The sequence below is a fragment of the Ascidiella aspersa genome, chromosome 9 (genome assembly GCF_963924565.1).
Source record: "Ascidiella aspersa chromosome 9, kaAscAspe10.2, whole genome shotgun sequence".
Classification (NCBI taxonomy): domain Eukaryota; kingdom Metazoa; phylum Chordata; class Ascidiacea; order Phlebobranchia; family Ascidiidae; genus Ascidiella; species Ascidiella aspersa.
The window spans coordinates 113,243-124,843 of NC_139455.1; the positions used below are offsets into that span (position 1 = coordinate 113,243).

Consider the following 11,601-nt stretch of genomic DNA (forward strand, 5'->3'; position numbering starts at 1 on the left):
TCCTTTAAATTGCTGTCAATGTCATTTTGTTATTTTAGTTGATTCTTCCGATCGATGCTCGTTCATTTTTTCGACCACGTTCAGCTTAAAAGCTTGTTTTAATTGACAGTAAAACCCACTTTTCGCGTTCGCCATCTGCCAGCCAAGGTAAGCTTGAAATAACAACATTTCTCGCTGTTGTCATGGTTTCTTGGCAGAACATTCGCTTGGCGAGCAGCAATTTGTTTTCTGCTGTGCAAGTTGCAAGATGGAGTTTGGAGCGATCAAGATTATGTTGCATGTGATGTGTTTGGGATCTTTAAACGCACAACCTGGTAAGTTTGTAGCTTGGATATAATTTAGACCAGTGGTTCTTAATCTTTTATTGGCTCTCAACGTATCTGCGAAAAATTAGTTACTAACTAATATATTTAAAATAGTTAACTACAGGGTTGTTGTTCGAATTGTTGGTTTTCAAAACGCAACAAGAAAAAAATATTTCGATAATTATTTGGGAGCTAAAAAACACCAACCTACTAAATTTGTTTCAAAAAAGTAAAACCTGGTGCTTAAATTCGGAAGCAATTGTTTTAGTTGATTTATTTCACTTAAAGTAAGTTTCAACTGGCCATTTAAGCCAGATTTTTATCGTTTTTGTAAACGCTATTTGCCTTCTAAAATGTTTTCCATTTTTCAATTATCCACTGATATTTCTATTATTCCACGGACCCCCGTAAACTACCCCACGTACATGAGGCTTATTGATGTTCCAGATTGCAACATCGACAAGTTCTTCCGCACAAGTTGCCCAGTTGGGTCGGAGGCGAGTTCCGAGTCTGTGTGCAGAGATCGTGGATGTTGCTGGGATTCCACCTGGAGCAACCTTCCCCACTGCTTCCTCGCCGCTGGACGTGAGTTAATTAAACATAACATATAACCATAAACATGTATATGTTTTACAATAAGCATATTCGTGTATATGTTATGAAATAAGCTATTGATGCCAAGCATAATGTTTATTCGAGTATTGCTCATCCTGTTGGAAATAACATATGCACGATCGAAAATACCATCAAACTACGACTAGCGATGCCCGATACTTGGCATTTTGATACCGATACCCGTTATTTTGGACAAAATTACTGCGATCCCATCCAAATGACGTCACAACTATGCTTAAACGAGCAAAATAAAGGGATTAAAACCACCAAAGATGTTTTGTCATGTTATTAAGCAAATTTTGCTTCAACACTCCACAACTTAATTTGTCAACCTACTGTTTAATAAATTTTCCCTTTAAAATTGAATCGATGCTTTGAGTCGCAAGTCAGGTCTGAAATAGCTTTATTTAGTTGGGGTTAGGGCGATACAAATACGAGCACTTGGTATCGGGTATCGACCCCGATATTATTATATATCGAACATACTTAACTATATAACGCTTAAAGCTGAGATATTTCACACAAATTGTTTCATCCAGGTGTTGTGTATAAAGTTAAACCACTTCTAAAGTGTAAATGTACCACCAGGTATTTATACATTGATTCTTTAGACAATAAGGGAATTAGTTGTTTGTAAGCATTTTCGACAAAAGTAAAAAACATCTGGCGAGGCAATTGACAGTTTTCATATAAATTAAGATTATTATGTTTTGGAAACTAACTAAAAAAATCAAGTTGCAAACCCTATCCTTGCGATAAATACAGTTTATCTTAATTCAACTTCGCACCAAACTAATTTTATTATTTTACCTCAATTCCCAGCCACAACTACAACAGAAGCTTCAGATAAAGTGACGTCATCAGCTGGAGCGACGTCATCAACTGTGATGTGTTTGGGATGTTTAAACGCACAACCTGGTAAGTTTGTAGCTTGTACATAACTTAAACTAGTGGTTCTTAATCTTTTATTGGCTCTCAACGTATCTGCGAAAAGTTAGTTACTAACTAATATATTTAAAGTAGTTAACTACAGGGTTGTTGTTCGAATTGTTGGTTTACAAAACGGAACAAGAAAAAAGTATTTCGATAATGGTTTGGCAGCTAAAAAACACCAACCTACTAAATTTGTTTCAAAAAAGTAAAACCTGGTGCTTAAATTCGGAAGCAATTGTTTTAGTTGATTTATTTCACTTAAAGTAAGTTTCAACTGGCCATTTAAGCCAGATTTTTATCGTTTTTGTAAACGCTATTTGCCTTTTAAAATGTTTTCCATTTTTCAATTATCCACTGATATTTCTATTATTCCACGGACCCCCTTAAACTACCCCACGTACATGAGGCTTATTGACGTTCCAGATTGCAACATCGACAAGTTCTTCCGTTTTTTTAATATTTTACCTCAATTCCCAGCCACAACTACAACAGAAGCTTCAGATAAAGTGACGTCATCAGCTGGAGCGACGTCATCAACTGGAGTGACATCAGAAGCCACCTCAGGCGGGTCGACCATTGTTGCGCAATTCACCACTTCCGTCCAAACTACGTCCATTCCCATTAATGACTTAATCGATGAAATTTTAGAAAAACAAAATGCGAAGGTTGGATTTAATTTTAGTTTTAGTTGTTTTTTAAATACAGAAGAAATCAATTGTTAGTAAGTTTTGCTGCAAGTAATAAATCGTTACAATTGATTTGGATGAAAACATCAACTAAGAATGTCCTAATGCTTTATTTTTACCATACTTGCAATTTAATTTAACTCTAAATTAGTCGAGCATTGTTTATTGTTAATAACGCGATTTTTGGGGACTTTATTTGGAATCCGGCATTTTACAATACAATGCCACTGGACTGTTTTCTAAATAGTTTTAAATATACGGCTTAAGCCACTGGTTCTTTATTCATAAACTTCGACTTGAAAATATTTATGGGATAGAAATTTGTTTCATAGTTTCTCTCAACACTTTTTGCGGCGATCCAATTACTTAGAGTTAGAATATCAGCAGAGCGTTGGCGACCCCGTTTACTCTTCACTGAACTTTGGAAGCGAAGAAATCATAGGACATTAATAATGTGTTTTAATTTGATTAATATAAGCAATGTCTTTGTTTTACAATTTTATAAAGTTTGGAGAGAAATTTCTCCTAACTTAACCATCACGTGAATTATATTGTAGTGGGCCCAACCAACTAAAACGGCCACACAATATTAGCGGCCAATCGGTTGAGAAATATTGGTTTAACACTTCAGGTTAAAAACGTGTTCATAATATTGGGAATAGCTTGTATATTTTAATTCAACGGAAAAGCTAAATAATGTTGAACCAAAATGGCAGCAAAATATCACGTGTCAGACATTTTGTGTCACACCAACTCAGTTCGTTGAACTTAAGCCGAAGACTTGGCTTGTAAACAAGCTGTGGGGAAAAAACAGTGGTTCCTAACATTTTTGCTGCAACCCGAAATCTTATCTGTGGGAGTGGTGATGGCCTAATAGTAATAAACGAAAAACCATTTCAATTTAATGATAATAAAGGATATTTAACGTTTCGAAAATCTCTTTTTGAAAAAGATCGAAACGTCCGTAAAATGCTTCCTACTTCTGTGAGGCTTTGATATTCCTTCTACGTCTCACTACAACCTTAAAGCATTATGCTTCAAAAGAGGATATTATTTCGTAAGAGGATCAATAAGCTTTGTTTAATGCTATTGGTTTAATGTAAAAACAAAAATGGCGTCCAAAATATCACGTTTCGTACATTTTGTGTCGCTTCAGGCTGATGACTTGGTCGGTTTACTCAACCCCGGACTCAGTGAGAACGAGTTAACTCGGATACTCGCCGCTGCAACTCGTGTTTCTGATGCCAGTGGAAATCAAACCAATGATCAGATCAGCCAATGGACAGCTTTGTTCGACGAGGTTCTGGAGGTCTTGGGTTCGAACCCCACCCGAGTAGCGGCAGAGGTATTTGAGGATTTAGAAGCATAACTAATCGAAAGTACGCGAATAACCTCTTTTAACATTCCACCGACATTTTTTGGATTTTTTTTACTTTTCAAGTATTACTTAATATTTCGGTTACGTATTGCTTTTAAACATAACTAGCTGGTTTTTATTAACCTAAATTTATTTGTAATTTGAAAATCTTCCAACTCCATCTCAAATCGGTATTTATTTCATAGGTTTGGTGAGTAATTTTGAGATATTTCTATTTCAGTCCTTTGTAATCTAATTAATCGTTATTTAAATATCAACACTTTGAATATGACCAGTCGAAACAGTTGCAAATGTATGCGTATTCATCCCCCACTTTAAGGACAGACCCCGTTTTCTAAATTACTTCCTTTAAAGTTTAAATATCCCGTTGTGACTTAACTTTGTGATTTAATAATAGGAAAAATTTTCTTTCGGGGAGAAAATTATTCTGCTTTCTCCCTTACACCTGGAAGTTTTTTTTTCAGATTACTGACCAAATAATTGCTACAGCGCAAAGATGGACTTTTTACAACTAAAACACAACAATTTATTTTTATTAATTTCAATTAAATAGAGCAATAATTACACATTTACAAAACAACGATTTACTTTGATCTTTTATTTTCCTGAAATTATTAAAACTAACAAATCACAGAACTTCCTCAACACTTCAAGCTACGTATTACACAACGAACTGTTACGTCACAATACCACCGTCAACCAATCGCATGCCATTGACGTCATCAATAGTTTGGAGGAATACGCTGTTGCCATGACAACCGCTGTTTTGGAGGAAAAACAATCGCTTGTGATTTCGATGGAGTGAGTTGTTCCCGGGATTTTGTGTCGATTACAATAAATAATTTTATAATTTTCCACAGAATTTGTAAAAAGTTTTGTTTTTTATAAAATATTGTGACGAACATTATTTATTCTAATAATTTACGAAACATTATTTGAAGTAATGCTTTTACAATTTCATTTTTTTTTAATAGAAGAAAATTAAACTACTAATATTTTTTAAAGTTTGTTTAGTTTTGTTAAATTTAAATTTAGCAACACTTTAAAAATAATTATATTAAAATTTACTTTATCTTTCCAAGACACAACAACTTTACGTTCTGCAACGTCACTACTACGTTATCGAACTGTGACCTCATCAGCGATTACGTCACAGCCTCAGTTGACACAAACGTCACAGGTGACCTCTACTTGACCTACGTGACGTACAAGTTCAAGAGCGACTCGTTCCTGGCCGGGGGTCAATTCGGGAATTCCCCGGCCAGCCTGGGTACACCTGTGTACTCTGTGGCGACACACAGTGGCGGAGTTGGTGTGGATCGAGTTAAAGTGGAAATGTCATTTAAACTTTTGTCGGTGAGTTGAGTCTGACTTTTTTTTCATTCTGTTGTAACTTTGATTTAGTTTCCAACTCAAGGGGTGCTTAACCACGGCCTACAGTTAATTATACAAGCTGCGTAATATTTCTAACAAAGATAAAGCACAGACCCTTTGATGTTGAACCCTTTTTTCTTAAATTTAATAACTTTTGTAAGATTTTAACCTTGTAGGTAATTAGAGTATTTTGTGTTTCTTGAACTTTTAATAATTATTCGCAACCTTGTATAACTTTTGTAATGATTTCCGAAAAGTTAATATGTTACTATACAAAAATGCCGATGTCGACAACCATAATAAAAACAAATGGTAAGGCTTCTTAAAAAGTGTTAAACTAGTTTACCTTTAATCTATCCTTGTTTTGATTTAAATTTTGTTCAGTAAGAAACTTGTCTTTTTCCCTGAACTGCTTCACGGAACCCGAATAATCCATGAGCACCATTTTAAGAAATTATTCCGCGATTAAATCCTTTTTGTGGCAACATTTCAGCGGATCGATTAAAAGCAGCGATATTCACAACAATGTCGATTGTTATATCAATGCACCCTTTATTGCGACACATAATCGATTGTTTCGTCACAACAGTCGGACGAAGACAATGGCAGCGCGAAGCCGGTGTGCGCCTTTGTTGACGCGGCGAGCGGTGATTGGTCGAGCGACGGATGTACTGTTACGTCACACACGGCGTCGAGCGCCAGATGTAGCTGCAATCACAACACCTCGTTCGCCATCTTGTTCCTGCATTCAGATTTAAAGGTCGGGTTTTTCTTGTTTTTCTTGTTTTTCTTCCAGACCTTAAAGAATAAATTAAATGAAAACAACGCAAGGTTTTCGAAGCGAACCTTATTTAAGGCGAGGTTGGGTTATTCGAGTTTGCAAAAATCACATTTTTTAAGATGTGACATCCAAAATTTCAATTTATACCAAATTTAAAACCCAAAACCTAAACAAATATATAATTTAATAGTTTTTTTTGTGTATCAAATTTTCGAATCTTCTCGTTCTACAAGTTTTAGGAATATTAAAGAACTAGTAATTGTTCTGCGGATATAAATAATTAAAGATTTATTTGAAATTTTCGCTGTATCATTCACTATTTCATAAACTGGATATTAATCACGACGTTAGTCGTAAACAAAAAATTCAGATAATGACGCATTGTAAACACAATAAAAATATGTCTAAAACTAGTAGTTTAATTTCGGTTTTTATTTTTGCTTATACTTTTAGTGCGCCCTTGATATCACAAAACCTGTATTCAACATTAAATCGAACAGCAAGAGGTTCTGGCCACAGTAGTCGTATTTCCATTAAAGAAAGTGATTGTTTGCGAAAGAACAGTAATTACACAAATAAATCTCAAACATGATTTGTTGTTGTTCAGCTTTCTGCCGAGGAAGAGTCGATCTTCGAGATAATAACTTTCATCGGATGTGGAACTTCCATCACAGCTCTCCTGCTCACAATATTCACCTTCGTCTACCTCAAACTAACCAGGGTCAAGGTGACATTAACACGAGTAGAAAACTGCACATTTAAAATCATAAAGTAGCAAAGATTGTATTTCCATTCAGTGTCAACGAACTTGAAGGACTGTTAAATCTTCTAATGCGGTATTAGTTGTTTTGTTTTTTGTTAAAAAAAAATTGTCCACCTTTAGAATCAGTCAGCCACCTAAAATTATTTAACTTTGTACATCTGATAAAATGTTTTTTGATTTGTAAATTTAAGTTTTTAAATTACATTTTCTGTTCGGAAAAAATAATTAATTTATAAAACATAATCTTAATGTTAATTTTATCGATTAAAGAACGCAAATTAAACGCCAACTCTAAAATAAATCACGTTTCCACTTTTTACTCGCGTTTTCTGTGTCACGTGGTGTGCAGTGAAGAGCGTCGCATCCCTCTTGCTCCCTTTAAACTTTTTCCTTTTTTGTCCAGAGGGTCGTCCTGCACTTGAACCTGACCATCTGCTTGTGCTTGGGTCAGATCGTGCTTCTCGTTGGAACAAACGCAAGCACAGGAACGGTGAGTTGGCCCAGCCTGCACTAAACATTGTTTCATCAAGATATTGCAGCAAACTGTCGCTAGGCTTCGTTTTAGCGATGTTTATAATTTGTACAGCTTTGGTAATGTATTCAATTATAAAAGACCCTCTCTTTAACTTGCAAAGGGCCTACCAAAACTTTCAAGTTTATCACCCAGGTAATAAATTTTACTTGGTTAAGTATGAAATAAACCACGCGTATTTACCACCTTTGGAAGCAGCGAATATACTAATCGGTTGTAGATTGATTCTTTTTGTTGGAAGAGTCAGGAAAATTGTAAAAAAAGTATGCATTATCGCAGATTAAAATAGTGTAGAATTGCAAACAACGGCAAATTCTTTTTATTCGTGTAAAAGTTAACAGTGTCGTGTTTAGGATTGGATCCAGATTAGATAAGATAGGACTTCCCTTGAATGACGCGTTTATTATCAAAATAATTCGCAACAAATCTTTCTACTTCTTCCTGTACATCGATTTGTTCCTTTTAAAATTGCTCCTCCAGGTTTAACTTCCTTATTGTACACAATTGTTCCATGTTTATTCCCCATGGTTGCTTTTGCTCCTCCAGTTTCATCTTCTCCCGTGGTTCTACTGCTCCTTTTTTCAGCTTTAACTGTTTTATTATTCCCATTGTTCCAGGTTTCCTTCATTGTTCCGATTGTTTTTCCATTGTTCCAGGTTTACTGCAAGGTGACCGCGGTGTTGCTCCACTTCCTCTTCCTCGCCTCCTTCTCGTGGATGCTCATGGAGGGAGTCCTCCTCTACTTTCAGTCGGTCAGAGCAGTTTCCGGGCAAGTCAACTTCAACCTCGTACTCAGTAAGTCTTCAACATCTTTATAAGTGATCCTCCGATGCTACTGGGGTCACTTTAGGTCGTTGACCCCTTTGAACCCCGCCTAGTGAGCTGAACGCATCCGATGCAAAGCTCACTAGCTTTTCTAGTTTTTAGTGCAAATGATACTTGGCGATCCTGTGTTCTGCTCACCAATGATACGGAGCCATAATCGTTGGTTATTGCGATTCATGACGTGGCCCGTATTAGTTCCGAGCTTACAGTTACAATAATAAATCAGGTCAAAGTAGAAATTAAAATTCACGAAGTAGAAGCACGATCGCTAGTAGAATAATAAATAACTTGTCCTTAGTTTTAAGTAAAAAACTACAGACTTTCCTTTTAAAATCCTTTCCCGAAGAACTAACACCACCCTCATGTCAGAAAAGAAAAACCTTATATCTTCAAGAACCCTTTAATCCTATAACAGTGGTTCTGAAACTGTGTGCCAAGGTACACTATGTGCCTCGAAAGATTGTTAAATTTGTAGTAAAACTTTTTGTAATTTTTAAAAATAATTTATTTTCATTACAAAGAGGCATACATGAAAGCCTTTGAGATTTAAATACGCACAAATTAGGTGCTAGTAAAACATTTAGGTATAGGCTACTTTATCGTTTGTTAAGGGCGATTGTAAAGCAACTATATTGTTGTTCTGTTAAAGTGGGCCGCGAATTATCTAAGTTTTTGTCAACCTCTGCCCAAGGCCTAGACCTAGAGCAACAGTTTCAAAAACCTTTCCACAAATTCTCCAGTTTTGCTTCGAAATGCTTACATTGATTCATATGTTTGAACGTAGCTTTGTTCTCCCACCAACTGACCTGTAACGTTTGCTGCAGCCTTCGGTTGGATTCTTCCCCTTATCATCGTGGGGATTTCCCTGGGGGTGGGGTTTGGGGGTTACGGAAACGACAAGGGGTGCTGGCTGTCAATCAACAACGGACTCATCTGGGCCTTCATCGGACCAGCGCTCGGCTTTGTTGCTGTGAGAATTTCATCAATGTAGTTTGTGGTGTTCAACTGCACCTGTGTAACATGCTGTATGTAACTCGATTCATCTTGTTGAAGATTTTGTCTAAAATGGTCTAATTTAATCCCATTCATTTCGTTGATTGCATTTTCTTGGGTTTAGTTTAACAAAATTACCTTTTATCAACGATTAGGTTTATTTTTTACTTAGACATGACATACTGTCTGTTTTAATTTTTAGGTAATAACAATTCTGCAAACTTTAGTAAATATAGTTTTCTTTGTGATTTACTTATTTTAATTTGGTTTGACTTTTCGGTTTGTGAAAGTGAAAATATTTAAACTTTAGTAACTTAACTATTTGGATAAAGGTTTTTGTTGGCCAAGGTATTAACTTGTTTTTTTTTTTTTGGTTAAACACACTCAACTGATATTTGCACCTTCTTTTATCTTAATTAAACACGTTTATCTCCATTGAATCTCCAGATCAACTTGATCCTTTTGATCCTGATCGTCCAGGTCTTCCTCAAGTTGAAGACCAACAGCAAGTCTGGTGAGTGGGAGAGGGCCAAGCGAACCATCCGGGCCATCGCAGTGCTTACCCCACTGCTCGGGATTACCTGGATATTCGGCGTGCTCGCCGTCAACGACGCCACCAAGTGGTTTCTTTACCTATTCAGCGTCTTCAATTCGCTACAGGTCGAAATTTTTTAGATTAAAAATATGTTTTTTACCAATTACTGTTTAATTTTCATCTGAAACACAAAGATATTTGTTAGAAAACCAAGTTGCCAAGGAATAGTGAAACCAATCAAACTTCCCGCTTGTTATTTCATAGTTTTCTGTTTTTTATTTAAGTCAGAAAGCGTGTGTTGATATTTAACCAATTGGTTGTGTCAAAGATTTTATTTTCAACTTTTATCGACATACAGCACACGGTTTGACCAGCTACGGTATTAATTGTTCCAAAAATAAAGCGTATTAAATAAAAGTCAACTTTTGGATGTTCGGTTTTAAACAACATCATAATAGTTCTGAGCTAAACTGCAGCAATTACAAGCTGCTGTACAAAAATACTAAAATCTCAGCGCCAATAAATATAGTAGTGGGCAAAATAATTCACGAGGGCCTCAGTAATCCATTGTCAAAACTCGTATTTAACTCTTATGTTTGAACTTGACTGTTCAGCAGCAGCAGCAGTTTTGTTTGCCTAACTATAGGTCAAGTTTGTAGGCTTATTTGTAAGGTGTTATTGCGTGTCGGTGAACTTGATTGTACAGTCGTTTTTTGTTCGCGTAACTGTACAACATGCCTAGCAAAATATTGTAGTTTCTACGTTTTTTGTGTTTTTTTTAAACCTTTCAAAACGTCGATGTTTTAAACCAAATTTCGATTCAAAGCTACGTTGCACTTTTTGTGATTAGTATGTGACTTCTTTGGTTGCACATTAACGCACATCTTGTGGTGCGATTTTGTGCAACCATTCAAAAGATGTGATTTCCAGGGCTTGTTCATCTTTATATTCCACTGCCTGCGCAATGAGGATGTGCGCAAGTCGTTCATGAAGCGATATCGCAAATCCGTCAAGAACATAGGACCATTCTTTAGCGCAGTCACGCCGTCTAGCGGTAATTCGACGAGCACTTTTGTGAGGAACACTTCAAATTTCGCGTCATCGCCCAGAATGCCGCAGAAGGTAAAAAAACTATCTATTTTATCATAAATTTCTAGCTTTTTATAGTGACCTTCAAGCAATGGTAATGTAGATTTTATCTTAATTTTTGTGCTTTTAAATCTAGTGCAAATACCGCACAAAGCTTAAACGTACAGTTTTTTAATTGTTTGGTTTTTAACCAAAATTATTTTAGTAGGAGCAACGTATTGTTTTTTCATGTAGCTTTTAATTTGTATCTATCAAACTTTAGTTTTCCACAGAAATTTTCATGTTGATTAGTTGGATTTATTTTGTGTTTAATATTTTTTGGTTTTAAATCTAACGAAATGTTTTTTTCCCTAGTCAAGCTGGTGAAATGACTGAGTTGGAACTTACAACGGATACAACGATCACGTGTCAATTTGTCCATAGCGTACTTAACATCGCCTTGTGTAGCCGTAGCAATTTTAACTCTTTAACAAATATGTACTTATTTTGATTTCCGTAGATATTTCTAGATGTAGTTGGCATTAGAAGCCTTAACGTAGCTTGTAGCAACTTCTAACGCATGCATCAGCAGACATTGACAAACTGCTTTATCAGTTTCTTGCGAAACTGTTAATATACCTTGAAAGGGAAATTAATTCTTTTTTGCCTTCAAGCTACGTAAGACTCATATTATCCTTTGTTTTTATTGGTGATATCGATGGCAAAATTACCTTGTAAATAAATATGATTGTTCATAGAAGCTTTATTTCTTGTGGTTACCAATTAGACATAAATCAATTTTTCTCCGTTGCA

At 35.7% G+C, this 11,601-nt stretch overlaps 1 protein-coding gene across 1 annotated transcript; it reads left to right on the forward strand.

Annotated features, from left to right (window-relative positions):
- Positions 1–237: 237 nt before the first annotated feature.
- On the forward strand, positions 238–11,257 carry LOC146131729 (adhesion G protein-coupled receptor L4-like). The gene is made up of 15 exons (XM_083397031.1): positions 238–314; positions 753–890; positions 1,743–1,838; positions 2,331–2,518; positions 3,696–3,884; positions 4,552–4,718; positions 5,000–5,273; positions 5,881–6,051; positions 6,680–6,799; positions 7,239–7,325; positions 8,024–8,162; positions 9,017–9,162; positions 9,633–9,845; positions 10,651–10,842; positions 11,164–11,257. The coding sequence occupies exons 1-15, from the start codon at positions 248–250 to the stop codon at positions 11,173–11,175; spliced, it is 2,199 nt and encodes a 732-aa protein (XP_083253157.1). The 5' UTR covers positions 238–247; the 3' UTR covers positions 11,176–11,257.
- The last annotated feature ends 344 nt before the right edge of the window (positions 11,258–11,601 follow it).

Excerpts from the sequence above, each read along its gene's own strand:
- LOC146131729 (XM_083397031.1), top strand. The coding sequence starts at position 248 with ATGGAGTTTGGAGCGATCAAGATTATGTTGCATGTGATGTGTTTGGGA. Across the intron at positions 315-752 it reads ATCTTTAAACGCACAACCTG|ATTGCAACATCGACAAGTTC; the intron begins GTAAGTTTGTAG and ends TTGATGTTCCAG. Across the intron at positions 4,719-4,999 it reads TCGCTTGTGATTTCGATGGA|ACACAACAACTTTACGTTCT; the intron begins GTGAGTTGTTCC and ends TATCTTTCCAAG.